The sequence below is a fragment of the Nannospalax galili genome, unplaced genomic scaffold, assembly GCF_000622305.1.
Source record: "Nannospalax galili isolate Female #2095 unplaced genomic scaffold, S.galili_v1.0 scaffold518, whole genome shotgun sequence".
NCBI lineage: Eukaryota > Metazoa > Chordata > Mammalia > Rodentia > Spalacidae > Nannospalax > Nannospalax galili.
The window spans coordinates 3,740,914-3,768,629 of NW_008342851.1; the positions used below are offsets into that span (position 1 = coordinate 3,740,914).

At 42.3% G+C, this 27,716-nt stretch overlaps 1 protein-coding gene and 1 non-coding gene across 4 annotated transcripts in view; both read right to left on the minus strand.

Annotated features, from left to right (window-relative positions):
• Ccdc125 (coiled-coil domain containing 125) overlaps positions 1–22,264 on the minus strand; it is a 36,316-nt gene extending 14,052 nt beyond the window's left edge. The window contains exons 1-7 of one of the 3 annotated variants that reach the window (XM_008838844.3): positions 22,219–22,236; positions 21,941–22,128; positions 8,943–9,265; positions 7,765–7,823; positions 5,107–5,193; positions 2,844–2,921; positions 1,448–1,533 (exon numbers count right to left, since the gene is read on the minus strand). In XM_008838844.3, coding sequence (XP_008837066.1) covers positions 1,448–1,533; positions 2,844–2,921; positions 5,107–5,193; positions 7,765–7,823; positions 8,943–9,246 — 614 coding nt within the window. In that variant the 5' untranslated portion in view covers positions 9,247–9,265; positions 21,941–22,128; positions 22,219–22,236. Of the gene's footprint in view, positions 1–1,447; positions 1,534–2,843; positions 2,922–5,106; positions 5,194–7,764; positions 7,824–8,942; positions 9,266–21,940 lie in introns of those variants that run through there. The other 2 variants (XM_029566322.1, XM_029566323.1) reach the window with 2 other exon arrangements.
• On the minus strand, positions 14,567–14,730 carry LOC115071358. Its single transcript, XR_003850446.1, has one exon. It is a non-coding gene; the product is annotated as a U1 spliceosomal RNA (small nuclear RNA).
• Positions 22,265–27,716: the final 5,452 nt, after the last annotated feature.

The window sequence follows — 27,716 nt, forward strand, 5'->3', positions numbered from 1 at the left end:
GCACTGCATGACACGGGTGCACTTACCTACATGCAGGCAATACATGCATACACATAAAATAAAAATAATAAATAGAATATTTTTTAAAAAACAATTTAAAGAAATTAAAAAGAAAATGTGAAATAGTTTCCTGAGACTCTAGGCATTTGATTTTCACAATGAACTCTGTTTTTTCTTTCTCTGATTTTTCCCCCCAAAGTCAGTGAGTTACCCAGAACCTTATACATATTAGGCCATCAACAACCCCTCCCCCATATGCACACACATACACATACAACATACACATATAAACAAATAAAGTTTAGCTGGGGAATGGTAGTACACCCGTGTAAGTGCAGCACTTGGGAGGCTGAGACATGAGAGCCAAGACTATTTAGTGAGGTGCTTCCTCAAGAATAAGAAAAAGAAAAAAAAGTTTATACTATATTTGTATGTGTGTGTGTTTATCTTTGTGTGTATGTGTGTGTGCATGTATGTGAGTGTGTTTGAGTGTGGGCAAAGACATGCCACTCTGAACGTGTGGATGTCAAAGGATAATCTCAGGGGTTGGTTCTCACCTTCCATGTTGTTTAGAGCAGTCTCTCGTTCACTGCTGCATATGGTAGACTTCATGACCTATGAGTTTCTAGAGTCTCCTGTCTTCACCACTCTCTTGCTGTAGGAGTGCAGAGATTACAGATGCACATGCCACTGTGCTTGGCTTTTGACATGGGTTCTGGGGACCTGAACTCAGGTCCTCACACTTGTGAGGCAAGTCCTTTGTCTACTGAGCCATCTCCCCAGACTGGTTTGTTTGTTTGCACATACTAGATAGGTGTCTACCACTGAGCTACAGCCAAACCCTTTCATTTTATTTTGAGAGCCTCACTAAGTTGCCAAGGCTGGTCTGGAACTCACGATCCTTCTGACTCAGCATTCCCAGTAGCTGAGGTTACAGGCATGTGCCATCGTGCCTGACTTTACTATATATACATTAATAGGAAAACAACACAGAAAAATGTGGAGATGGCAAGTAGATGAGTGATAAAATTTTATATTTACAGTTTACTCTAAGAAGAGCCTGAACTACATCTGAATTACATGCATTTTAAAGATTCCCACAGGATGGGCTGGAGAGGTGGCTCAGAGCTTAAGAGTATTGACTGCTCTTGCAGAGTACAGGTTGGATTCCCAGCACCACATGGCGGCTACCAACTGTCCTTAACTCCAGTTCCTAAGGGATGTGACACCCTCTTCTGACCTCCGTGGGCATTGTAAGACACAGGTGAACCTACCTACATACAAGCAAAACACTCATACACATAAAATAAAAATAAAAGGATTCCCATGGGAAAACTATGGAAATCATCCATACACGGTGTTGAGGATGTTGTAGAGTAACTGCATAGCAAGCAAAAGAGCCTGAGATTTGCAGTGCCATAAAAATAAATATAAATAATGTACAAACCTGTCATATTTCTGGGTCCAAGATTCTTCTATAGTCTTAAATCTATCCTGATCAAATTCCATTTCCCATTGCAAGGCATTTATTTCCTATGGAAAGAACAACAACACTTTCAAATAAAAATAGAGAAAATTTTAAAAAGAAAATAGAGCTGGAGAGATGGCTCAGTGGTCAAGAGCAGGTGTTGCTCTTGCAGAGGACCTGAGTTCCCCTCCCATGTCCCCACTGGGAACACCTGTAACTCCAGCTATAGGGACACTGATGCCTTCTTCTGGCCTCCACAGGCACCCATAAACAAATAAAAATAATTTTTTTTTAAATTTGCTTTTTGGCTGGGTGTGGTGGTGCACGCCTTTAAACCCAGCAGTTGGGAGGCAGAGGCAGGAGGATCTTTGTGAGTTTGAGGCCAGCCTGGTCTACATAGTAAGTTCCAGGACAGCGGGGGCTACAAGGAGACCCTGTCTCAAAAGAGAGAAAAAAAAAAGTTGCTTTTTGGTCTTTTTGAGACAGGGTCTCCCAGTAGCCCCAGCTGGCCTGGAACTCACTATGTAGACCAAGCTGGGCTTGAACTCAGAAATCCACCTGCCTCTGCCTCCCAAATGCTGGGCGCCACCACGTCTGGCCATTGTTTTATCATTTTATAGAACAGTTTAAAGAGGAAAAATTACCACTCAGAAAAAGGGTCTATGACATTTGCAAAATACATCTAACATCCCTCTTTAGCACTCAGAGCTTTGACAAGGCTCCATTAGTACATTAAAAAAATTCAAATTGTTTGGGTTTAAAATTTGCTGGATTAGCTGGGCATGGTGGTGCACACCTTTAATCCCAGCATTTGGGAGGCAGAGGCAGGAGGATCTCTGTGAGTTCGAGGCCAGCCTGGTCTACTTAGTGAGTTCCAGGTCAGCTGGGGCTACAGGGAGACCCTGTCTCAAAAAGATCCACCCCCCAAAAATTGGCTGGATTAAGGTCAGATTTCTCAGTGCCTATCTCTGCCCATGTAGACACCAGAAACTAAATTCACTTTTGGAAGACTGAATCCAAATGGCCCCAATCAAGGGAAGCACAACACAAGAAAGGGACATCTAGGGAGATTCCCAGATCCCTGAATAGTGAGGAGGTGGTGATCAGAAACACGCTGACCCTATCAGGAGGGTAGAGGAAGAAGAAAGGTGAGATGTACCTCTTTGACAGGCTGCTACCATGAATAAGGAAAAGGAGGAAAGCTTACTTTTCTCTGTGACAATCTGCTTTAGATTTAAGCCCCCAAAGGGAAAAATATCAGAGACTGAAGCACAGTCAGCAGAGGATAAGACACACCCATTACTATGGTGAGCTTAAAGAAATCATATTTAAATCTTAGCAGATTGATCAAGCCAATGCTAATGGTGGTAAATACCTTCTCCAAGGATCTCTTTTGTTCTATAGTTTTTTGAAGCACTGCCTGGGTGTGACTTGTGGCTTTGCCAAGTACAGCCTAAGAAAAATAAGAACAGCATCAGTAAAATTAAATTTCTAAATATTCCTATATGCACAGTGAAATTTATAGTTTATTTAGATAACAGAAAAGTAGTGAGGTAAGAAATTCACACCTATAACCTTTAGTGAAGACTTTGATAGTTCCAAATTCAGAAAAGCTTGGTTTGGCTCTTTCCCAGTAAGTATGAGAATGAATGTATGAATGAATTGTCTACACAAGGAAAAGCACATAACAGCATTATTCATCATAGTCAAAAAGAAGAAATAGGGGCTGGAGAGATGGCTCAGAGTTTTTAAAATATTTTATTTATTATTATTTTTTTCACAGAGGATAGGGGTTTATTTGCAGAAGAGTGGGTGCCCCACATTTACAGCTGCATTGTAAAGTCCACACTCAAATACAGATCCTGTGACTTCCCAACAGCCGCACAAAATGGTGAGAGAGGTGCCTCTTGGTGTTCACAGCTTATATATCCTTTGCCCCTCACTCCACATGCAGCTAAGGTCAACTGATTGGGTGGGAGGGGTAACTGACTCTCCCCTGACTCCTTGATGAGCATGGGAAGGAGGTGTGACTATAGCTTGCCAGCATAGTGGTTGGAGGACACTTCCAGTGAACACTCCATCCCTTCCTCTGGCTTTTACATTCTTTCTGCCAACCACTTCCGCAAAAGTCCCTGGAGATGGCTCAGAGTTTAAGAACACTTGCTGCTCTTGCAGAGGACCTGTGGTTCTGTTCCCAGCACCCACAATGAGTGGCTCACAACGACCTGTTCTGGCCTCCAAGGGCACCTTACATGCACATACAAGCAAGCAGGCACACACACATGCACATAAATAAAAATAAGTTAATTTAAAAAAGAAATAGCCCAAATATCCATCAAGTGATGGGTAAGCAGATAAACAAAACATGGTATGGCTTTACAATAGACTACTACTTAGCAATAATAAAGAAGAATTGATATATGCTATAACATATAGAACCTCAAAAATGTACTGACTTAAGTATTACAGACACAACTTACATGGTTCTGTTTGTTTGAAACAGAAAAAGTTAGACAGCAGGGGCTAGGGGTTGGAAAGAGAAGCAACCGCTAGTGTGTGCAAGGTTCATCTTTTTGGATATTGGAAATGTTCTAAATTTATATTGTGGTGACAGTTGCACAACTCAAAAGTTTAGTAAAAATAAACTTTTTTATTGTGCACTTAAGCACATGAAATTGATGGCATGTAAATTATAAAGCTATTAAAATATCTATATCTTGGGCTGGAGAGATGGTTCAGCTGGCTGCCCTTGCAGAGGACACAGGTTCGAGTCCCAGCACCCACATGGCACCTACTGAACAGCAGTAAGTACAGTTCCAGGGAATCCAACACCCTCTTCTGACCTCTACAGGCATTACACACATGGGTGCACTTATATACATGCAAGCAAAACACTTATACACATAAAAAAAGTAAATAAATAAAAATTTAAAATATATTTAGCCAGGCATGGTGACACATGCCTTTAGTCCCAGCACTTGGGAGGCAGAAGCAGAAGGATCTCTGTGAGTTTGAGGCCAGCCTGGTCTCCATAGTGAATCTAGGCCAGCTGGGGCTAGAGGGAGACCCTATCTCAAAAAGACCAATAAAATAAAATAAAATAAAATAAAATAAAATAAAATAGTAAAATAAAATATATTTATATTTCAGGGTCTGGAGAGTTGGCTCAGCAGTTAAGACCACTGACTGTTCTTGTAGAGGACCTGGGTTCAATTACCAGCACCCACATGGCTCCTAATAACTGTTCTAACTACAGTTCCAGGGGATCTGACACCCTCTTCTGACCTCTGTGGGCACTGCACAACATGGGTGCACTTATACACATGCAGGCAATATACTCATACACATAAAATAAAAATAATAAATAAAATATTTAAATATATATCTATTTTTTTAAAAACCTAATAACTTTATTAAGTACTGCTATTTTTATTTTACAAGGTAAAAATATGCACTAATTCCTGGGTTGGTGTGTGTGTGTGTGTGTGTGTGTATGTTTCAGACACACGGTCTTAAAATGTAACCAAGCCTGGTCTTAAACACTCAATCCTCCTGCCTCTGCCCCCTGAGCTCTAGGATTACAACACCACTTACTACTGGAATGTGTAAGTGATGAAAGTTTAAAAATAGCTTCTTACCATGCTTTGAAGGATTTTCAATGCTTCTTCTTTAGCTTCAAGTTGTCTTTGAGATGCTTCAAGTTCAGTTTTTAAAATTTCTACTTCCTGAAGACAGAAATACAGTAAGTCTTCTGCCTTCAAGACATGTAAACCCCCACGTTTACCCTTGACTCAAAGCACCTACAAATGGAGTTGTAAGTTCTTCTAGACATTTATGTGAACCTGTCAGGCTAAAGCTGAGAGCCAGTTGTAGCAAAAAGCCAAAGTCTTTTGCTTTTATGCATGTAGGTTACATGGCTAATAATATGAAAAGGAAAATCTTGGTGGTGTTTTGCTTTTTGACACAGGGTCTCATGTAGCCTCAAAGTTGGTACATAGTCAGGGATGGCCTTGAACTTCTCATCCTCCTGCCTCTACTTCCCAAGTGCTGGGATTACAGACATGTACCACCATGCCCGTGTAAAAAGAAAACCTTTTAGGCCACATAAACAGCACATCTACACAGCTGCAGTAGCTACTGTGATGTGAGCTGTATGCTCCCCACCTGCCAAATTATGTTCAGTACCATGAATATGACCTTATTTAGAAAGGTCTCAATAGATTAAGTAAAAAACAAAACGAAAGAAAACCTTTAGACAAATTAGATTTAGCGGAATCTGAGTGAAGAATGATTCCAGATACTCTCTAACCAGAAGAGGTTGCAGGCTGGAGAGATTGCTTGGTGCTTAAGAGCACTTACTGCTTTTCCAGCGGATCAGAATTCAGTTCCCAGCACCCATGGTAGGTGGCTTATAACCCCCTGTAATTCCAGCTGCAGGGGATCTGGCTTCTTTTGGCTTCTATGGGTACCTGCACTCATGTACACACAGACACACACACACAATTAAAAATAAAATAAATCATCCCAACACTTGGGAGACAGAGGCAGGTGGATCTCTGTGAGTTCGAGGCCAGCCTGGTCTACACAGTGAGTTCCAGGCCAGCTGGAGCTACTGGGAAACCCTGTCTCAAAAAAAGACCAATAAAAATAAATTAATTAAATAAATAAATCCTTAAAAAAGGAAAAGAAGGGACTAAAGAAATGGCTAAATGGTTAAGAACACTGGCTGCTCTTGCAGAAAACCTGGGTTTGGTTCCCAGCACCCACATGGTAGCTAGGAACTGGAGTTACAGACATTGTCATCTGCCATGTGGGTGCTGGGAATTGAACCCAGGTCCTCTGGAAGAGCAGTCACTACTCTTAACCACTGAGCTATCTCTCCAGCCTCAACTAGTGCTCTTTTTTTTTTTTTTTTTTTGGCTCAAAGGCGTGTGCTACCATGCCCAGCTTCTCAACTAGTTAGTGTTCTTACAAAGTGAGAAATCTTGAACACAAATACTCAGAGGATACGGCCACAAGAGACAGAGACAGCCTGCAACTGGATTTATGCAGCTAGAGCCTAGGAATGCCAAGGCCTGCAGCAACTTTAGAAGCCAGGAAGAGGCAAAGAAGGCGTGGAGCCTTCAGAGGCAGCATGGCATTCCAAAACCTCGATTTCAGACTTCTTGTCTCTAAATCTGAGAGTGGATTTCTATTTTAAACTTCCAGCTTGTGGTATTTTGTCACAGCAGCCCAGGAAGGTAATTAATGTACTCACTTTCCCAAGAGGATTTATGCATACACTAAACTGGGCTTCCTGTTTCCTAAAGGACAGGCACACTACTGAAACTATGTCCACCATTCTGGTGATGGTCATGGGTCTCAGACCACCTGAGAGATTCTTCAGAGGTTCCCAACCTTCTGGCTGCCAAGCTTTTTCTCTCCCAGAAATCAGGGCACAACCCCTGCAGTCTCTCCCATTCCAGACATAGGGCTGATAAGGAGCTTCCTGTGACCTTGCAGCTCCTCCCTCTGCCTTGCAGCTACAGGGTGTTTACTGCTTTACCCTAGTTCAGGCTAGGTGATGTGGTATGGGGCACCCTGAACTCCATGAAAACTTCCTTTGTTCCCCGGCATTGAAGGCTGTCTCCCTTTAAGTCCCCAATCACCCTGCCTGTGGTATGTATGATGCTGTCTCTTGAGTTCAGTCCCTGGTACCCACATGGTGGAGAAAGGAGAGAAGTGACTCCTTGTTTTCTAATCTCCACGTACATGCCATGGCACATGTGCCCACATATACACAAAAGTTAATTAATTAATTAATCAATTTTCGGGTTTGTTTTGTTTTTTGAGGCAGGGCCTCCCTGTAGCTGCAGGTGAACTGGAACTAGCTCTATAGACCAGGCTGACCTCAATCTTCACAGAAATCTACCTGCCTCTGCCTCTCAAATAAAATATTTTTTTTATTCTTTATTTTTTATTTTATGTGTGAGTGTTATATGCCTGCATGTATATAAGTGCACCCATGTCATGCAACGCCCACAGAGGCCAGAACAGGGAGTCAGATCCCCTGGAACTGGAGTTACGGATGGTTGTTAGTCACCATGTGGGTGCTGGGATTTGAACCTGGGTCCTCTGCAAGAGCAGCCAGTGCTCTTAACCACTGAGCCATCTCTTCAGCCTGAATTATTATTATTTTTTAAGACAAGAAGCATGAGAAACAGGAGGCTAGTTGAAAAGTATGAGCACAAGAGGGGAAAAAAAGGAGGCTGCAGGGAGGTGATAGGACACTTGCTTTGTATGCACATGGGACCTACCTCTAAAGTTTCACGAAGACATTGCCTTAGTTGTTCATTTGACAATTCTGAATTAGAATCTATTGGGGGGAAAAATTGTATTTTTTTAGTTAAATATACAGTGTTTATAAAATATTACACTTACATTTTTTCTAAATTGAAAAATGAGAAAAAATTTAATAAGCTAAAAATAAAAATATGAAGCCTTTTTCATGCATGAAAAGACACATAGTTTTGAATAAAAGATTTTTAAAGGTTTGCAATATGAAACTTATGTTAATGAATCGGCTAATTAAACACAAATGTGTAGAAAAATGTGAATGTTGATGAGTAATGTAAGTGAATTTTGGTGTTTAGCTTAAGGTTAATCAGTGCAGTAGTAAGAATGTCTAGGACTAAATCTTAATTTCTCTCCAAAGACAGTAACATACTGCAGGTCTTCTGTAACCTTCACTGCATAGTCTGTTCATTGACATTATTCCTAGAACCCAGACCTGCACCTGGCACCAAATGGTACCCAATGAATAACTGTTAAGATTGGGGGACTACATCACAAAAAAGGAAAGTAGGTTAGCACCTACAAATATCATGTGCTTCATAACTGCTACAATACTTGAAAATAAAAATATCAGTGTTCTGGCTAGTTTTTGTCAACTTGATACAAACTAGAGTCACCTGGGAATTGCTTGTTGGATTGGCCTGTGGCCATGTCTGTAAGATCAAGCATTTTCATAATTGCTGATTGATATAGAAGGGCCCTGCCCACTGTGGGCAGTGACATCCCTAGGCAGGTGGGCCTGGGCTGTATAAAAAAGGTAGCTGAGGGGCTGGAAAGATGGCTCAACAGCTAAGTACATTGGTTGTTCTTGCAGAAGACCCGGGTTCGAATCCCAGTACCCACATGGCAGCTAACAACTGTCCATAACTCCAGTTACAGGGGATCCGACGGCCTCTTCTGTCCTCACAGGCATTGCACGACACGGGTATACTTACCTACATGCAGGCACATAAAATAAAAAGAATAAAATAGTTTTTAAAAAAAGGTAGCTGAGCAAGCCATGGGAAGCAAGCTAATAAGCAGCATTCCTCCATCTTTGTTTCAGTTCCTGCCTCTTCTACGATTACTGATTTTCATGTGTAACAAATAACAGCACAGACAATATTCACAGGGGAAAGGAAGGAAAGCCCAGCCTTCTTACCAGTGCTGCTTTGCCGGCTGTAACTGAAAACTCTGGAGCCTTGAGGGCATGTGTCTTGAAAACCCCTGCTCTTGGCATACTGGAGTATGGCTCCATCTCTTTCCTCCCTCTTTCTTGGAAGGGGAGTAGGGCTCAAGTTCTTCTCATCTGATCTTTTTCTAGATGTAAGGGAATGTGAAACCCCCACTTCATAAAGACCACCAGGTCTTCCTCCGAGGCCATACCCTAGATCACCTTCTGTCATGTCATCCTCCTCTGGTTCCCATATCTCCTCAGACTCACTGGATGATCTCACTTTACTCATTAGCAAAATGTTGTCTTTACTGTAAGGGAAAACAGGTTGTAGTTAGAAGAAGCAGTAGTTAAAAACTAGGTAAAAGCCAGGCGTGGTGGAGCATGCCTTTAATCCCAGCGCTGGGGAGGCAGAGGCAGGTGGATCTCTGTGAGTTCAAGGCCAGCCTGGTCTACATAGTGAGTTCCAAGCCAGCTGGGGCTACAGAGAGACCCTGCCTCAAAAAGACAAAAAAAAAAAAAAACTAAGTAAAAAGAAGTTGGCAGGTACAGCAGCCCCCTTGTTTTTTTTTCCCCCCAAACAACCTGAAATCATTACATCAAAGAGATGTCTGCACATCCATGTCCATTGCAGCACTAACTTACAATGGCCAGGTTATGAATAAGACAATGTGGTGTCTATTCACACACTCACTTGGAATATTATTCAACATTTAAAAAGAGGGATATTTTCTGGTTCTCCACAGCGTGAGGGGAATTGAATAATACTATGCCAAGTGAAATGAGCAAGATTCAGAAAGACAAATACTGAAAGTTTCCTGCCTTCTGTCTTGTCCCTTCTCAGCCCTTTACATTAAGGGTTTAGGGTACTTTTGGCTCTGTGTGGTTCATTTTCTAGTTTCTTACAGACCCACTTAATGGAGGCGTCCTATTTGTAATAGTGAACAGGTAGGGGAAGGAGTCTCTCTCAATTTCTTCTGTTTTTTTGCAAATCACATTGCGTTCAAAACCTTCCACAATTTTGCACCTCAGAGTAAAAACCAAAACCCACTCACTGGCCAAAGGTCACTCTGTCCCATCTCTTGTCATCTCTCTGCTGGCTACCTGAGACTCCCTGTTGTTCTTGGACATACCAAGCATTCTGCACCCCAGAGTTCTGTGTTACGTCTGTCTGACTGTTCCTTTTCTAGATACGTGCACACTTGGCTGCTCAGTCTCTTTGGGCCATTACTTTTTTAAAAAAGATTCATTTGTGTGTGTGTGTGTGTGTGTGTGTGTGTGTGTGTGTGTGTGTGTGTGTATGTTTAAGTGCAGGTGTCTATAGAGGCCAGAGGCATCAGATCCTCTAGGGCTGGAGCTATGGACAATTGTGAACTATCCAATGTGGGTGCTGGGTATTGAACCCTGGCCCCCTGAAAGACAGCAAGTACTCTTAACCACTGAACCATCTCTCCAGCCTCTCTTTGGGTCGTTACTTTAGTGTCACCTTCTCAATGGGGCCTTTCCTGGCTGGGAATATAGCTCAGTGGCAGAGCGCTTGCCTAGCATGCATAGGCCCTGGGTTCTTCCCCTAAACTGCAAAATTAAATAAATAAAGTTGCAAGCTCATCTAGGTATGATAGTACAGGTTTGTTATCTCAGCTCTTGGGAGGCAGAGGCAGGAAGATTGCCAGTTCCTGGCCAGCCTGGGCTACAGAAGAGCCTGTCTCAACAAACAATATCCAAAACAAAACTGCAAGCTGCTCTTGGTCCTCACACTTCTCAGCTTTACTTCTTTCCTCAGCACCATATTTTACTTATTTTTCAAATTATACCACTAAAATCTGGCCAACAAAGTTGGGGAGTTGAGTGAAGCAGCTGACTCTGGGCTCCTGATGGTATGTGTGTCTCTCACCAGGCAGGGCACCCATTGGGTCAGTCACCTGCACACCTCACCACAACTCAAACTTGCCCAAACAGCCTCAAGTAGAATGGAAGCCCCCCAAAGCTAAACAATTTTTGTCTGGTTCTCTCAGTGCTGTTCTAGAGCCTAACCCAATTCATAAAACAAGATCCTTGTACAATAAAGACTTGTTTAATAAACTAATCAGAGAAGGGAGAAAAGAGTAAACAGAAATACTTGCCTCTAAGACAAGAAAGGGAAATAGTCACATCAGCAAGGTTGATGTGGGAACCACAGCTCTACAGCTTGGTCTCCTTTCCAGAAGAAAATGTCTCCTGGCAACAGCGCTGAGAGAAATCACCATCACTGACCACCCACAGACCACTGGCGCCACCTACTTGACCCTGGCTTTCAACATCGGCTTTCAACACCAGGCATTTCAAAACAATGGCTTTGCTGCAGCTGTGTGGAAATAGTACATCCTCTTCTCAAGGCGAGCTAAAAAAATTTCTGAGGTGCTGGAGCGATGGCTCAGTTAAGAACACTTGCTATTCTTCCAGAGGACCTGGGGTCAATTCCCAGCATCCCACATGGTAGTTAACAACTGTCCATAACTCCAGTTTCAGGGGATCTGACACCCGCTCCTGGCCTCTGTGGGCATTGCACAGATGTGGTGCATTACATACATGCAGGCAAAACACTCATATACATAAAATAAAAATAATAAAAAAATTCTGAATAGAGCTTCAATCAGTGAGATGAAAAATTAATTAAAATAATAATAAGTCTTAGGGAGATGAGAGTGGAAATATAAATATCCTTCTGTTTCAGCAGTTGCTTACTAGGGCTTTCAAAGAAATGAAATCTCTTGGTTTTCCACTATCAAAACCAAAAAATATATAGAAGCCATATGAATCTCATATATGAAATTTACCCGTTGTTTTTAGGATCAAAGTGCCCTGTTTCAACATCATTAATCATCAGGCAGTTGTAAACTGAAAGCATTTGAAATTCTACCACACACCACTGGTGCTTCCAAGTGCTGCCAAGGATGTGGAATGATTCAAACACACATACTGTTAGGGGGAGTATGAAATCATACAATCAGGGTGGAAAATGGTTCAATGGGTTCTTATAAATATGTGGCCCAGCAATTGTGATCTTCAGTATTTATCCAAGAGAGAAATGGACCTTTGTGTCTGCACAAAGATGGGAGTATCAGTATTCGGATCTTACTCAAATTAGTCAAAAATTGGAAATAGAGGCTAGAGAGATGGCTCAGCAGTTAGGAGTGCCTACTGTACAGTCATGATGTCTGAAGTTCAGACCTATGTAACAAACCAGGCATCCCACAAATGCCTGTAACTTCATCTTTGTGGGATCCGATACCCTTTTCTAGCCTCCACGCTTTGCACACCCACAGAGATATATGTATACACAGAGACATAACTAGAAATAATCCAAGAATCTATCTCCAGAAATGACCATACAATATACATTAAACAGTAAACTTAATGTACACACTTGTAATTCCAGCATTCAAGGACAGAAGCAAGACATCATAAGTTTTAGGCTAGCCTGAGCTACACAGCAAACCCTTGTCTCAATAAAAAAAAAAACAAGCCCAGCAAGCCTTACACCCTGGAGCCAGAGGCAGGTGGAGCTTTGTGCATTCCAGGCCAGCCTGGTCTACATAGCTAGTTCCAGGCCAGCTGGGAGACCCTGTCTCAAAAAGACAAAAAACAAAACAAACAAAACACAGATGCATTTATTGCATTTGCCCAGTACTGCCAGCAAATAAGTATACTGGTGACCCAATTGGTGGCCACAATGACTGGTTTACTCTGAACCTTCCAGGTTATCATGCCATTTAAGTAGGTCAATGACAGTTATTAGATTAATAGTTGCCTGAGGTGGGACAACCGACTTCAAAAGTCATGAGGAAATTTTTGAATAGTTATAAAACAGTTCTATATTTTGACCAGAGTGATAATTTACCGAAACTCAACAAACTGTATAGTTATATTGGGCATGTTTTATTTTATGTAAATAGAAAAAACCTAACTAGATATGAGAAGTGTGTCAATTAGTTGTGCTTTCCTAGGGAAAAAAAATAAACTCATTAATTCAGCTTGCTATGCTGTCTGGCCTTGAACTCGATACCCTTCTGTCTCAGACTCCCAATGCTGGTATTACAGATTTATGCTACTAGATATGACCACAATTTTTCTTGTCTGAGACAAGGCCTCCCTGTAGCCCCAGCTGTCCTGGAACTTGATATGTAGACCAGGCTGGCCTTGAGTTCACAGAGACCCCTGCCTCTGCCTCCCGAGTGCTGGGATGAAAGACTTGCACCACCACCTGGCCTGACTACAATTTTTTTTAAAAAAATGATATACTAATAGCCAGCACTTATTGCTTACTTTCTGTGTTAGGAATCGTTCTAAGTTCTTTACTTGATTATTGTTAGATTTAGGAGGGCAGAAAAGGAATGGAATTTAAAGTTAAATAAGAACCAGAGCCAGACCTGCAACAGGCAAAGGAATGTGTCCTCTTTATTCAGAGGACACAGCAAAAGGCTAAGGCCTAGTCTCACAAAGAAGGCATCTACTTTGAAGGGAGGGGCAGTTTCCATGTTTATAGGAATTCTGCTGTACACAGCTGCAGGAGTTTACTCAGCACCAGGGTCTGTGTCCTTGATAGAGATTCTTCCTCCCAATTGATAGGTAAAGTAGCCATGGATGAATCCGGTTGATCAGGAGAAAGCACCAGGACACAGATAAAACTCCATCAGAATAGAGTTTATTAGCAAAGAAACACATGGGACAGATTCCCTTCCGGTCAGGGAAAATGTCTGCTGGGGTCTTTTAAAGGGGGAGGCTTTGGGTGGGGGGGGTGCAGAAGGTGGGAAGATATATTTTTTTAAGTTGGGGGGGAGCGGGAGAGCGGGACTATTAAAACCTGCCCTCTTTAGAGATCAAAGGGGAAGCCTGCTGAGTTGGCCAAGCAGTGGAGAAAAGTCTGCTTCTCTTGACTTCAAAGACCAGGGTGCTTATCAGCTCTGTTCCCTTTTCTCAGGGGCTTGTGAGGCCCTATTGGTGAGGGGGCGGGGCAATCTGAACCTTAACACCAATATTATTTTTCTCAGGCAGGTGAGCTACCTTAGGGCCCTATAAAGGAGACAGGTGGGCTCCATAAACAGTATCCCTCAGTCCAGGGAGTGACCAGTTGATAAGGCTTGAGCAAGGCCAGGCTGCCAATTTAGGGCCAGTAAGTCACTTTAAGGGATTTATGGCTTTCCCTAATGAGGTCCTTCTGCTGTTCACACATTCTATTAATCATTCTATTTAGTCTTCACAAACACTGCAAGGCATTGGCTAGTATGGCTAACAGCTGATAAAAGGTAGAGCTAATGCCTAGTGACAGAGTTAACACTGGTCTATATCATTTGGAGAATTTCAATGAGATGTGGTATATACCAAGTTTCCATTATTATGATATTAAATAGAACTGAAGATAAAAATAAAAAACAGCAAGTTAGAACAAGAAAACAGACTACTAGATTAATTCTTTCCATTTTAGTTTGTTGGTTTGAGACAGAATCTCCCTTTAGCCCCAGCTGGCCTGGAACTTGCTATGTAGAGGCAGGAGGATCAGAGAAGTTCAAGGTCATCCTCTGCTACACAGTTAAAAGTTGGAGGCCAGCCTGGGATCCATGAAACCTTTTTTTTTCAGTGTGAACACAGTTTCCCACTACCACAAATTATGCTATGCAGTTGAGTCTCCCACATTTGGGGAAATCTCAGAGGTTAGCACATCTGGAGTGCCAAGGATAAGCCTCACCCTGGGCAAACCATCTTCATGATCATGGTATCTCCTCTGCCAGATAAGTATGAAATCTTGGGTGTTTTGTTTTGTCTTTTTGAGACAGGGTCTCCTTGTAGCCCCAGCTGTCCTGGAAGTCACTATGTAGACCAGGCTGGCCTCAAACTCACAAAGATCCGCCTGCCTCTGCCTCTCAAGTGCTGGGATTAAAGGTGTCCGCCACCATGCCTGGCCCCCTGAAACGTTGTTTTTAAAGAAAATCTATTTTAATTTACTTATCAAGGCAGATAGGTAATTATCTATGGAATCAAAGAATAATGTTCTTGGGAGACTATGTTTTACCACTGTGAATAAAAGTTCCCAGGGGGGGGGAAACAAACAAACAAAAAAACTTCCATCTTCAAACTGGACTTTCTCCTGCAAGGCTGATCAACTGATTAGAACTTCAATGAATGTGGAGAGTTTGGCATGTTGCAGGTCCAGAGTCTAATTACCATTTATCTCAGGCCATCTTTAGCCCCCTAAACAGCCATTCCTTGCCCACCTCTGTTTCTGATCTAATATTCTGTGACTAACAGATAAAAAACCTTTTAGAATCATTCACAATAGTGAGGAAATAAATCTCTGCTCACTTCCACAAGCAGAGACTTGTAGGAGAGAGAAGAACGTGGAAGGGCAGTCCCCCTGCTAACCTTTAGCAAATGGGCTGTTAGCAAATGGGCCACTGTGGGACAGAGTGTGCTAGGTACTCTGAATATGCAGCAGTGGCCAAAAAGCTAAGTGGGGCAAGGAAGAGTCCTTGTTTTTACACTGATGGAGGGTGCTGATGGGTAGAGGAGAGGAAAAGATGTGGCTGCATTGTCCATCACCCTCAGTCTCAGTAATCCTTACTGCACACAGAAAGGTACTCTCTTTTCTACTCTTGCTTATTGGGATGGAGAACAGACACGGGAGGGAGTGGAAGTCAGGGCCTGATTGAAGAATGTCTGTCATCTCCTGTTCATGTATTTATTCAGTGAACACATTTATTGATTTTTGTCTCCTAGAACATGCAGGGTACAAATGCCAGGCATAGAGGACTACTGAGTTCTGACATCCCAACTTATAGCGAGGAAAGAAAAGGATATACAGATGGAATCCTAGCACTATTCGAAATGCTGTGTTGAAAGTCTGAACCGTGTGAAGCAGGGTGTGAGGGCTTCTTCTAGCCTCTTTTTTTTTTCTGCTTGCTTGTCAAATCCAATGACTGCTGTTGCATCTAATCCAGTGTGGAATTAAAAAAAATAATTTATTATTTTAAAAAAAAAACTTTTTAGAATGTATTATCCGAGCAGACCACCTGGTCTCACCAATCAAAAGGCTAAGAATGTCATCAGATAGCATCTGAGGCCTATAGTAAAAAACCCCTCGCTTTGCTACGACCTGCCTACTGAATGTATCGCCAATGTATTTGAAAAGTGTCTTGATTTATGACTTTTCTTTGTTCTGTTACTATAAAAATGTAAGCCAACTATTACCACGCTGGAACATGGTATTTGGGGAAACCTAAATCTGTGTTCCCTGGCCACGGTCACTCATATTTGGCTCCAGAATAAACCATCTCTAGTCTTTAAGGTGAGAGCTGTTTATTTCGACACCACTATAGTATAGATTCCTGCTTATTAAGTGCAGTCTTACACCTTCATTAAGAACTGGGTGGCTGGGGCTGGAGGGACGTCTCAGCAGTTAAGAGCACTGGCAGTGCTTGTAGAGCACCCAGGTTTGGGTCCCAGCACCCACATGGTGGCTAACAACCACCTGTAACTTCAGTTCCAGGGTATCTGACACTCTCTTCTGACCTGAGGGCATTGCATGATGTGGTGCACTTATATGCGCATACAGACAATACAGTCATACACAGAAACAATAATAAATAGGGGTTGCAGAGATGACTCAGTTGTCTTGTAAAGACCCAGGTTTGAATCCCAGCACCCACATGACAGTTCACAACTGCCCATATCTCCAGTTCTAGGGGATCTGACACCCCCTTCTGGCCTCCATGGGCACCCAGGACACAGGTACATTTACATACATACAAGCGTAACACTCATACATATAAAATGAGAGATGGCTCAGTGGTTAAGAACACTGTTCTTGCAGAAGACCCGGGTTCAAATCCCAGCACCCACATGACAGCTAACAATGGTCCGTAACTCCAGTTCCAGGGGATCTGACAGCCTCTTCTGTCCTCCGAGGGCATTACTGCACGACATGGGTGCACTTAACTACATGCAAGCAATACATGCATACACATAAAATAAAAATAACAAAATATATATATATAAGGGTCTGGAGAGATGGCGAAGTGGTTAAGAGCTCACTGTTCTTGCACAGGACCCAGGTTCAATTCCCAGCACCCACATGGTGGCTATGAATCATCCTTAACTCCAGTTCTGGGGGAATCCAACGCTCTCTTCTGACCTCCGTGGCACTGCATGACATGGGTGCACTCACATACATGCAAGCAATACACTCATATATATATAAAGAATACATATATATAAAAAGAATATACATTTAAAAATAAAGCAAATTTTTAAAAATTAAAAAATATTAAGTTAAAAAAAAAAAAAAGCCGGGCGTGCTGGTGCACACCTGTAATCCTAGCACTCAGGAGGCAGAGGCAGGCAGATCTCTTTGAGTTCAAGGCCACCCTGGTCTACAAAGTGAGTTCCAGCCCAGCTGGGGCTATAGGTAGACTCTGTCTCAAAAAGACAAAAAAAAAAAAAAAAAAAAAAAAACCAAAAAACTGGATGGTCAGAGGCTGGAGATACAGTTCACGGATAGAACATTTGCCTAGCACATGTGGGGCCTGGGTTCAGTCCCCAGAATTTTTAAAAAATGGTGTAGTCAGGACTGGGTGTATAGCAACAAAGAAGACAGAATTGGTCAACCCTGGGGCTGGAGAGATGGCTCAGCATTAAGAACACTGGCTGCTCTTGCAGAGGACCTGGGTTCAATTCCCAGCACCCACATGGCAGCTAACAACCATCCATAACTCCAGTTCCAGGGAACCTGATGCCCTCTTCTGACCTCCTCAAGCATTACACAACATGAGTGTACCTATATACATGCAGGCATAACATTCATACACATAAAATAAAATTTTAAAAATTAAAAAAAATAGAATTGATCAACACAAAAGGAAAAGAAAGGCTCTAAGAGGAAAGTATAGGCAACCATAGAGTTAGACAAAGGGTTTTTGTTTGTTTTTTTTTCTGAGACAGGGTCTTGTTATATTGTCTTAGCTGACTTCAAATTTACTATGTTGTCCAGATTGACCTCAGACTTGCAATCTTGACTCTACCTGAGTACTCATGAGTATTGAGATTATAAGAGTGCATCAGCACACCCAGTTTAAGAATTTATTGCTATCATTGTTTTTGTTTTGGTTTGGGTTTTTTGAGACAGGGTCTCCCTGCAGCCACAGCTGACCTGGAACTCACTATGTAGATGAGGCTGGCCTCGAACTCACAGAGATCCACCTGCCTCTACCTGAGATTAAAAGTGTGTGCCACCATGCCTGGCTTATCATTGCTTTTTAAAATTTATTTTTATTTTATGTGTATGAGTGTTTTGCTTACATGTATGTAAGTGCACCATGTAGAGGCCAGAGAAGCCATCAGATTCCCCTGGAAATGGAGCTACAGACAGTTGTGAGCAGCCATACTGAAAACTGAACATGCCTCTGCAAGTCCACTGAACCATCTCTCCGGCCCTTTTTCATTGTTTTTTGAAACGGGTTCCATATATGTAGCCCAGGCTGCTTTGGGATTCACTATGTAGACTAGGTTGACTTTGAACTCATGATCTTGCTTCTTGAGTGCTGGGATTATAGGCATGCATCACCATACCAAGCAATATTTTCCCCTCCATTCTTCTACATCCCCCTCCCTCCCTCCCTCTTTTCTTTTTTGGACACCATCTTCCTGTATAGCCCTGGCTGCCCGGTACTCATTATGTAGCTCAGGTGGCTTTGAACTTTTAGCACTTCTCTTATCTCTGCTTCCAGAGTGTTGGGATTATAGGTGCATATCACCATGCCTAGCTCAATTTGTCGATGTACCACACATATTCCGATGCCATGGGTCACCTTGTCATTCAGGGTTAAATATAATGAATTTTCCTTTGCTCCAGTGCTCTATTGTTTTGTGAGTCTTTTTTTGTTTTAAAATTTCATTTGTTTTTATTTTTTACGTGTGTAAGTGCTTTGCCTGCATTGTTTAAAGTGCCCCACTGTGTACAACATTCACAGAGGCCAGAGGAGGGCATCAGATCCCCTGGAACTGGAGTTGCAGATCATTGTAAGCTGCCATGTGGGTGTTGGGAACCAAACCAGGGTCCTCTGTAAGAGTACCCAGTGCTCTTAGTCACTGAGCCATCTCTCCAGCTCCAGCTTTCTTTTTTTAATTAAAAAAATTTTACACATATGAGTGCTTTGCATGCATGTAAGTGCACCACATGTGTTCAATGCCCATGGAGGCCAAAAAGGGCATCAGAACAGGTGTTATGGATGATTGTTAGCCACTATGTGGGTGCCAAACCTTGGTCCTCTGCAAAAGTAATCAGTACTCTTAACCACTGGGCCATCTCTCTAGCCTCCTTTTTCCTTTCTTTCACTCTTCCTTTGGGTGTGTGTGTGTGTGTGTGTGTGTGTGTGTGTGTGTGTGTGTGATGGGATTTGAACCCAAAGCCTTGTACATGATGAGCACTCTACCAGCTATATCCCTAGCTTCCTTATTTTTTTAAATGTAACTTTCAAGTGTAGTATTAATATTGGACATAGTAAGAATCAAACTTTACTTTTGGGACTTCTTAGAATTACAAACCTAGTTAGTTGAATGTGTTTAATATTGATCAGGGAAGCAGCAGGATGTGGAACAGAAAGTGCTGCCTCAGGAGGTCTGTCTTAAAGCCCATTACTGCAGCTCTCTGATCCTGGATGAGTCACTGAACTGTTTGGCTCCAAAATGGATTTAGGTATAACTACTGTACAGGGTCTTGTAGGATACCATTGACATATTTGAGATCGGCTACAGCAGCCAAATAAATAATTAGAATTTGAGTATTAAACCAGATACAATGGTCTATGTGCAGGTACTCAAGAGGCCGAAGCAGAACGACTGCTTAAGCGCATGTGTTTAAGAGAAACTTGGGCAACAAAATGAGATCACACCCTCCTCCAAAGGGAAGAATTTAAGCATTAATTTGTTTGCTTATTGAGAAAAAGGATTCAATATGATTTGTGTGTGTGTGTGTGTGTGTGTGTGTGTGTGTGTGTGGGTCTTCAGACTACTAAACTCCTGTTTCTATGTCCATGTTTTCCAAAGTATGTTCCATGGAACACTAGTTCTCTGGCCTATTAAGGATTTTTAGAGATAAGAGAGTTCTTTTGATTTCATTAAGAAATGTTTTCCTATTCCAGACATACGTGACTGTCCTGAATTACACAGGCAGGCAGTGGGTACAGATGGACTAGAAATCATATCTGGCTACCTGACCAGTTCTCCAGCCACTGAGAAAGGACACAGAATGAAAAGATTACAGACTATTAGCAGTCTTCCTACTTTTTCACTGAAAACAACTCTTTGAAAAATAACTAGTGATTTGCTAACTGCTAAACTCAAGATTTAGACTCATTCTACAACCTCTAACTCTACAGGCGCTATGACGCCTTTAACTTGCTTCATAGGGTTTCTGGGACACCAGATCTTCTCAGCCTAGAAAGAAACCAGCTCCCCCTCTTTTGTGCCTTAAGCCTTCCTATCCGCTTGCACAGGCTTCTTCCTCCTCTGGTTCTTTCGGTATACATTTGTCTGCAACGTTTACCACACTTAAGTACACATCTCCAGCTGGGTATTCTGCCTGCAATACAAATACAGCTTGTTCCAAAACAAGTTCATCTCTTCCTAGCCCCTAATTGGGTCTCTTTCTGAGTCTCTGTTTTTACAAATATGTCAACTATGTTTCAAAACACTCAGTGTTAAACTTTGGAATCAAATTTTCCTTTTTTTTCTTTGAGCATCACATGCCTTCAGTTGCTAAGTTTTCTAGATTCAGGATCTCCCCATATCATATCATCTTTTCCATATTAAATTCCTGTTGAACTTCTGTTTACTTTTTCTGGGTTAAACAAATAATTTCTTAATTGATCTACCCAAACCATTCTACATTTTGCTGTCAAATCAATTTTTTATAATTTATTATTTTTATGTGTATGAGTGTTATGCCTGCATGTATGTAAGTGCACCTGTGGCCTGTTGTGCCCAAGGAGGACAGAAGAGGGCAATAGATCCCCTGGTACGGGAATTACAGATGATTGTTAGTTATCATGTGGGTGCAGGAATTTGAATCCAGGTCTTCTGCAAGAACAGTCAGTGTGCTTAACCACTGAGCCATCTCTCTAGGCCCCCCAAATAAATTATTTTGAAACATATCTAATAATCTCTTGTCCTAAATCATTTCATGGCTCCCAGTAGTGCAAGGAGTGTGAATCATTGGCTCATACCTAAGAGTTGTTCCAAAGATATTCAGTGAACAGGATTGACAGAGAAGGCACATTCCTGCTGGGAAAACATGAGGTAGAAGAATCTACAACTATTACTAGTCTGACAACGCTGCCTTAGCAAATAAGTTGGTCAAACAGCTCCCTACTTCCTGTCCAGCTTGGCAAAGAATTGATACAGCCCTCCTTAGTGAACCATGTCCTGTTTCACTTCACTGTCTGCAGGTTAACTTTTACCTTTAGAATAATTTTAGCTTTATGGTGAGTTGTAAAGGCAGTACTTAGAATTATTTATTCCTTATTCAAATCCTGTAAAGTTGGCATTTTTAGGGTACATTTATGAGACAAAACCACGGGCTCAGGCTATTAACTACTTTCGTGGATTTCCTGTTTTTCTAGAGGACTTTTCTGTTTGTTTTTGTTTCAGGATCTAAACCGGGATATTGTACAGCATTTAGTGGGCTGTAGGTCTAAGGCTCAAAATTAATAAAAAGCAACAGAGGTAAGAAAAAGAAGCAGGGTCTTTGAAATCCTACTTTCAGTGTCAGACGAGGCTGTTAGGCTGGCAGCAAGCGGAAAGGCCAGTTTACCCATCTGTCCACCACTTGCACTTTCCACCAGTCTGCGGCAAACCCTCCCCACCGCAGCTTCCCAGCCCACCCCTGCGCATCCCCCCCAGGATCAGGACCCGAAGCTCGAGCTGCGTGCGCCACCCTCGCCCCTCAGGGCGCTCACCCTGCCACCAAGCGTCCTCAGCCACGTGATGCACGGCAGCCGCCTGGGACCAGGAAGGGCCCGGGTCCGGGTGGGCCAGCGGCTTGCCAGCGCTCCCACGACCGGATCTCTATGCAACCGGATGTTAGCCGTCCGCCTCCAAGTTGAGCTCCAAAGCAGGATGGACAGCCGACATGGAAATAAAAGCCCTAGACAAAGTGGACGTCAACACAGGCAATTAAATAGTTTCAACACTAAGAGAAAAATGCACCTGAGCTGAGGTTCCCTAAGAGGCAGACCTTGAAAAGCAGACTTTTGGCAGTAAGAGACCTAGAAGGCAGGTTTGGAACGGAGGAACTGCAGGAGCAGAGGTGGCAGCAGGAAAGAACCAGAGCGAACCTCTAGAGAGCAGCTGCCAGCGACCTGCTCCTGTGGATTTCCTATCACAAGCGCTATAGGGCTTGTTAACCCCACCCAGACATGCTGGATCATCAACTTCATTACCACAGTGCCATGGTTTGGGTATTAATTCCTAAGATCAGCACCCGCGTAATAACTGGAAACTTTGTAGTTGTCATTTTCCTGGGTTTAAATGTAACGTAGCTTAGAAACAAAGAGATCAAATAAATTCTTTACTTCCAGTAATAAACCTCTTAATTCTAGTCTATATTTCCCTTAGTTACTTAGGTATGTGGAAATGACTTAGAACTGAGTTTATCTTGGGGACATTCACCCTCCATAGTGATTTGGATAGAGTCTTGCACATAAACTCTATGTAATCATTTAACTTCTGTGTTTGGTTCCATTACCTTTAGTCACCTACCTCCAAGTGACTGCGTGAATTCAGGGTTCAGTTTTTTTAAAAAAAAATATTTTATGCCGGGCGTGGTGGTGCACACCTTTAATCCCAGCACTTGGGAGGCAGAAGCAGGCGGATCTTTGTGAGTTTGAAGCCAGCCTGGTCTACATAGTGAGTTCCAGGACACACGTGCAGGGAAGACGACATTCCTCTTATCAAGTGCAATGCTGTCTACAGTGTAGATGCCCATTGTCAAACTAAAAATGTTCCTTTATAACCTTGGTTTGCTGGGATTTTTTTTTTAACTTTCTAATTGGATTTTTACAGTACTTTTTCTGCACCTATTATGATGATCCCATATTTTTGTTCTTAGTATGTTAAGATGATTGAATTTCATATTATATGAATATTACAATCCTGAGATAATGCAAGAAATTGCTTGGTCAAGGTATATCCTTTTACATATGTTTTAACATTATTTAGACTATTTTGAGCATACAGAGTTAAAATATATTATTAAGGTTAATTTCACCTTAATTTTTTTTTTAATTATTTTTATTTTATGTGTGTTCGTGTATTGCCTGCATGTAGGTAAGTGCACCTGTGTCCTGCAATGCCAATGGAGGACAGAAGAGGACATCGGATCCCCTGGAACTGGAGTTACAGACAGTTATTAACTGCCATGTGGGTGCTGGAATTCCAACCCGGTCTTTTGCAAGAACAACTGGTGTTCTGAACCACTGAGCCATCTCTCCAGCCCCCAGGGTTCAGTTTTGATAGGTGTTTTTAAAAGTGCCTGGCATAGTACTATATAAATGTTCTTATCATCCTTGTGTTTTGATAGTAAAAGTCCACAAACAAATATCCACCAGAGAACCAACTAACTCAATTGTGGCACTTCCTCAGTAGAATTCTACAAACTAAAAGATTAGAAATTCTAAAATGTAGAAAATAAATTAAGAGGATGACACCTGGCGTCAACCTCTGACCTCCACAAACACACACATACACCACAAATAAAAGATCATTAAGAATTCATGGGCTGGGGATATAACCCAGTTGGTGGAGTGCTTGCCTACAGTGATTGACGAAGCCCTGAGTTTGAGCCCCAGCACATGAAACGATGTGGTGGTTGTATGCCTATAATCTCAGCACTCAAGAGGTAAAAGGAGGAGGATCAGAAGTTCAAGGTCATCCTCCACTACACTGAACGCTCCAGGCCAATCAATCTTGGCTACATCATATCTTTTCTAAAAAAATAAAATAAAAAAATAAAGCTGGGCGTGGTGGCACATGCCTTTAATCCCAGCACTTGGGAGGAAGAGGCAGGCAGATCTCTGTGAGTTCGAGGCCAGCCTGGTTTACATAGTGAGTTCCAGGCCAGCTGGGGCTACAGGGAGACCCTGTCTCAAAAAGACCAATACTACTACTACTGCTAATAATAATAATAAAATAAAATAAATAACAACCAAAGAAAATCTGGGCATGGTGGCACACGTCTGTATCCCAGTACTGGGAGGCAGGAGGACTGTCACAATTTCAAAGTCAGCCCGAGCTACATAGTGAGACTCTGTCATAAAAAACACTCAAAGAAAGCCAGGTGTGGTGGCACATGCCTGTAGTCTCAGCACTTGGGAGGCAGAGGCAGGTGGAGTTTTGTGAGTTCAAGGCCAGCCTGGTCTACATAGTGAGTTCCAGGCCAGCTGGGGCTACAGGCAGACCCTGTTTAAAAAAAAAAAAAAAAAAAAAACACTAAAAGAGCCAGGCATGGTGGCACATGCCTTTAATCCCAGCACTCATGGGGCAGAGGCAGGTGGATTTCTGAGTTCAAGACCAGCCTGGTCTATATAGTGAGTTCCAGGCCAGCTGGAGCTACAGGGAGACCCTGTCTCAGGGAAAAAAAAAAAAAAAGAAAGAAAAAAGACCAAAACAGTAAAAGATGACATAATAGCACATGACCATGTTCAACATTAGGTGTAGTGGTACCAACCTGCATCATCCCTCCTAGCCACTTGAGGCTGAGGCAGAGATAACAGGTTCATGAACAGCTAGGCTACACACAGCCAGACTGTCTAAAATCAGGAGTTTGGTTCCCAGCACCCACATGGTGGCTAACAACCATCTGTAACTCCAGTTCCAGGGGACCTGACACCCTCTTCTGACCTCCAAGGGCACTGCACAACATGGGTGCATCTACCTACAAGCAAGCAATACACCCTACACATTAAATAAATAAAACCCCCACAAGCTCAATATCATTGGTCATTAGAGACATGCAATTAAAACCAAAATAAGAAATTAGATTATAGCTACAACAATTAAAAACAAAGTAAGAGATTATAGCTACAACAACAACAATAAAAAGATGGAAAGTAACAAGTGTTTGTAAGGGTGTAGAAAATTGGGTTCCAATTTCATTGCGAGAACATGCAGTAAACAGTTTGGCATTTCCTGGAGAAGTTACACATTGGCCAAGTATAGAACCTCAGTGGTGGAGTGCTTGCCTGCGGTCACACACAGGGCCTTGGTTTCTTTTTTTTCTTTTTCTTTTTAATTTCTATTTTTTGCACAAGGTCTAGTCTTACTATATAGCACAGACTTGCCTGAAACTTACAAGATCAGGTTGGCCTGGTACTTGTGGAGATTCTCCTGCCTCTGCCTCCTAAGTGCTGGATTACGGGTGTGAGCTACCATACACAGCCCAAAGCCTGGGTTTGATTTTAGCATTCATTGATAATTACATAACCTTGTGACTACAAAAACATAGTTATTTTGTGACACAGCAATTTCCTTCATTGTATATACCCAAGACAATTGAAAACATTTATCTACATAAAAACTTGTACATGAATGGTCATAATATGCTATGAATTATAATAACCAAAACAAAAACAATTATCAACCGATGGAATGAACAAAATATGGTATGTCCATGTAATAGAGTATTTGACCATAAAAAGAAACAGGCGGGCTGGAGAGATGGCTCAGTGTTAAGAACACTGGTTGTTCTTGCAGAAGACCCGGGTTTGAATCCCAGCACCCACATGGCTGTTAACAACTGTCCGTAACTCCAGTTTCAGGGGATCCAACAACTTCTGTCCTCCGTGGGCATTGCATGACACGGGTGCACTTACCTACATGCAGGCAGTACACGCATACACATAAAATAAAAATGATTAAAAAAAAAACCCCAAAACAAAGAAACAGGGAGGAGGGGGGAAGTGGAGAGATGGCTCAGCAGCTAAGAGCGAGCCCTGGCTGTTCTTGCAGAAGATCCAGGTTCAAAACCCAGCACCCACATGGTGGCTAACAACTGTCTGTAACTTCAGTTCCAGGGAATCTGATGTCTTCTAACCTCTTCGGGCACTGCACAACACAGGTGCACTTACATACATACATGCAGGCAATACACTCATACACATAAAATTAAAATAAATTTAAAAAAAATTAAAAAACAGGGTACTAGTACATGTTACATCAGCCATTATTCTTGAGAACACTGTGTTAGGCAGAAGAAATTAGACACAGTCACATATTCTATATTCATTTATATGAAATGTCTCAAATATGAAACTCATAGATATAGGATATACACTAGTTACTGCAAGGGACTAGAATGGGAGAATAGGAAATGACTGCTAATGGTTAGGGAATCTTTGTTTTTTGAGGGGAGTAATGAAAATGATCTAGAATTAGTGATTCTAGAACCATGTGACTATGTTAAAAATTCAAAATGTATAAGCCACAGAGATGGCTCAGCAGGTAAGAACGTTTACTACTTTGTTAGAAGACCAGAGTTCCAATCCTGGCACTTGTATTGGGCAGCTCACAAATGCCGTAACTCCAGCTCTAAGAGATCTGACATCCCCTCCTGACCTCCATGGGCACAGGCACACACATATAAATAAATCTTTTTACAAATGTGAACTGTACACTCTATTTTGGGGGGCTGTGAGAATTGTTGGCAGGACCTTTGTACGTCTAAACACACTCCATCCCTTAGACACATCCGCAGACTACATTTTAAGATGGGAATTACTTAAAAAATCATTTAAAACTTTTATTAGCTGCTGTAGTGGCACATGACTTTAATTCTAGCTCTTGGGAAGCAGAGGCAGGCAGATCTGTATGAGATACAGGCCAGCCTGGTCTACATAGTGAGTTCTAGGCAACCTGGAGCTACAAGGAGACCTTGTCTCAAAAACAATAAATTTTTAAAAATCTATTTTATGTGTATGAGTGCTTTGACTACATGTAAGTGCACCCGTGTCATGCAGTGCCCACAGAGGCCAGAGGAGGGTATCAGATCTTGAGTAAGGGATGATTGTTAGCCATCATGTAGGTGTTGGGAACCAAACTCAGGTCCTCTGCAGGATCATCCAGTGCTCTTAGCTACCGAGTCATCTCTCTAGCCCCTAAGACAGCAAATTTTAAATCTGAACTTGTTTCTCTTGCTGTGACAAAACACCCTGACCAATACCAACTTGGGGAGGAAAGGGTTTATTCAGCTTACATCTCCTGGGTCACAATTCATCAGGGAGCCCAGGGTAGGAACTCTGGGCAGGAACTTGGAGGCAGGAGCTGAAGCACAGGCCATGGAGGAACACTGCTTACTGGTTTGCTCCCCTGGCCTATGCTGAGCCTGCTTTCTTATACAATACAGAACAACCTGCTGGGGGTGGCACCGCTCACAGTGGGCTGGGTCCTCCCACACCACTAAACAATCAAGAAAACACCCCACAGACACAGACACAGGGCAGTCCAATGGAGGCAATTCTCCAATTATGGCTCCCTCTACCCAGGTGTGTTAAGTTGACAACTAAAGCTAACTAGCACAGATGGTGACTTTTTTTTTTTTTTTTTTTTTTTTTTAGCCAGGTCTCCCTATAGTCCCAGTTGGCCTGGAACTCACTATGTAGCCCAGGCTGGCTTCTCTTTCAGAGATCCACCTGCCTCTGCCTCCCAAGTGCTGAGATTAAAGGTGTATGCCACTGAACC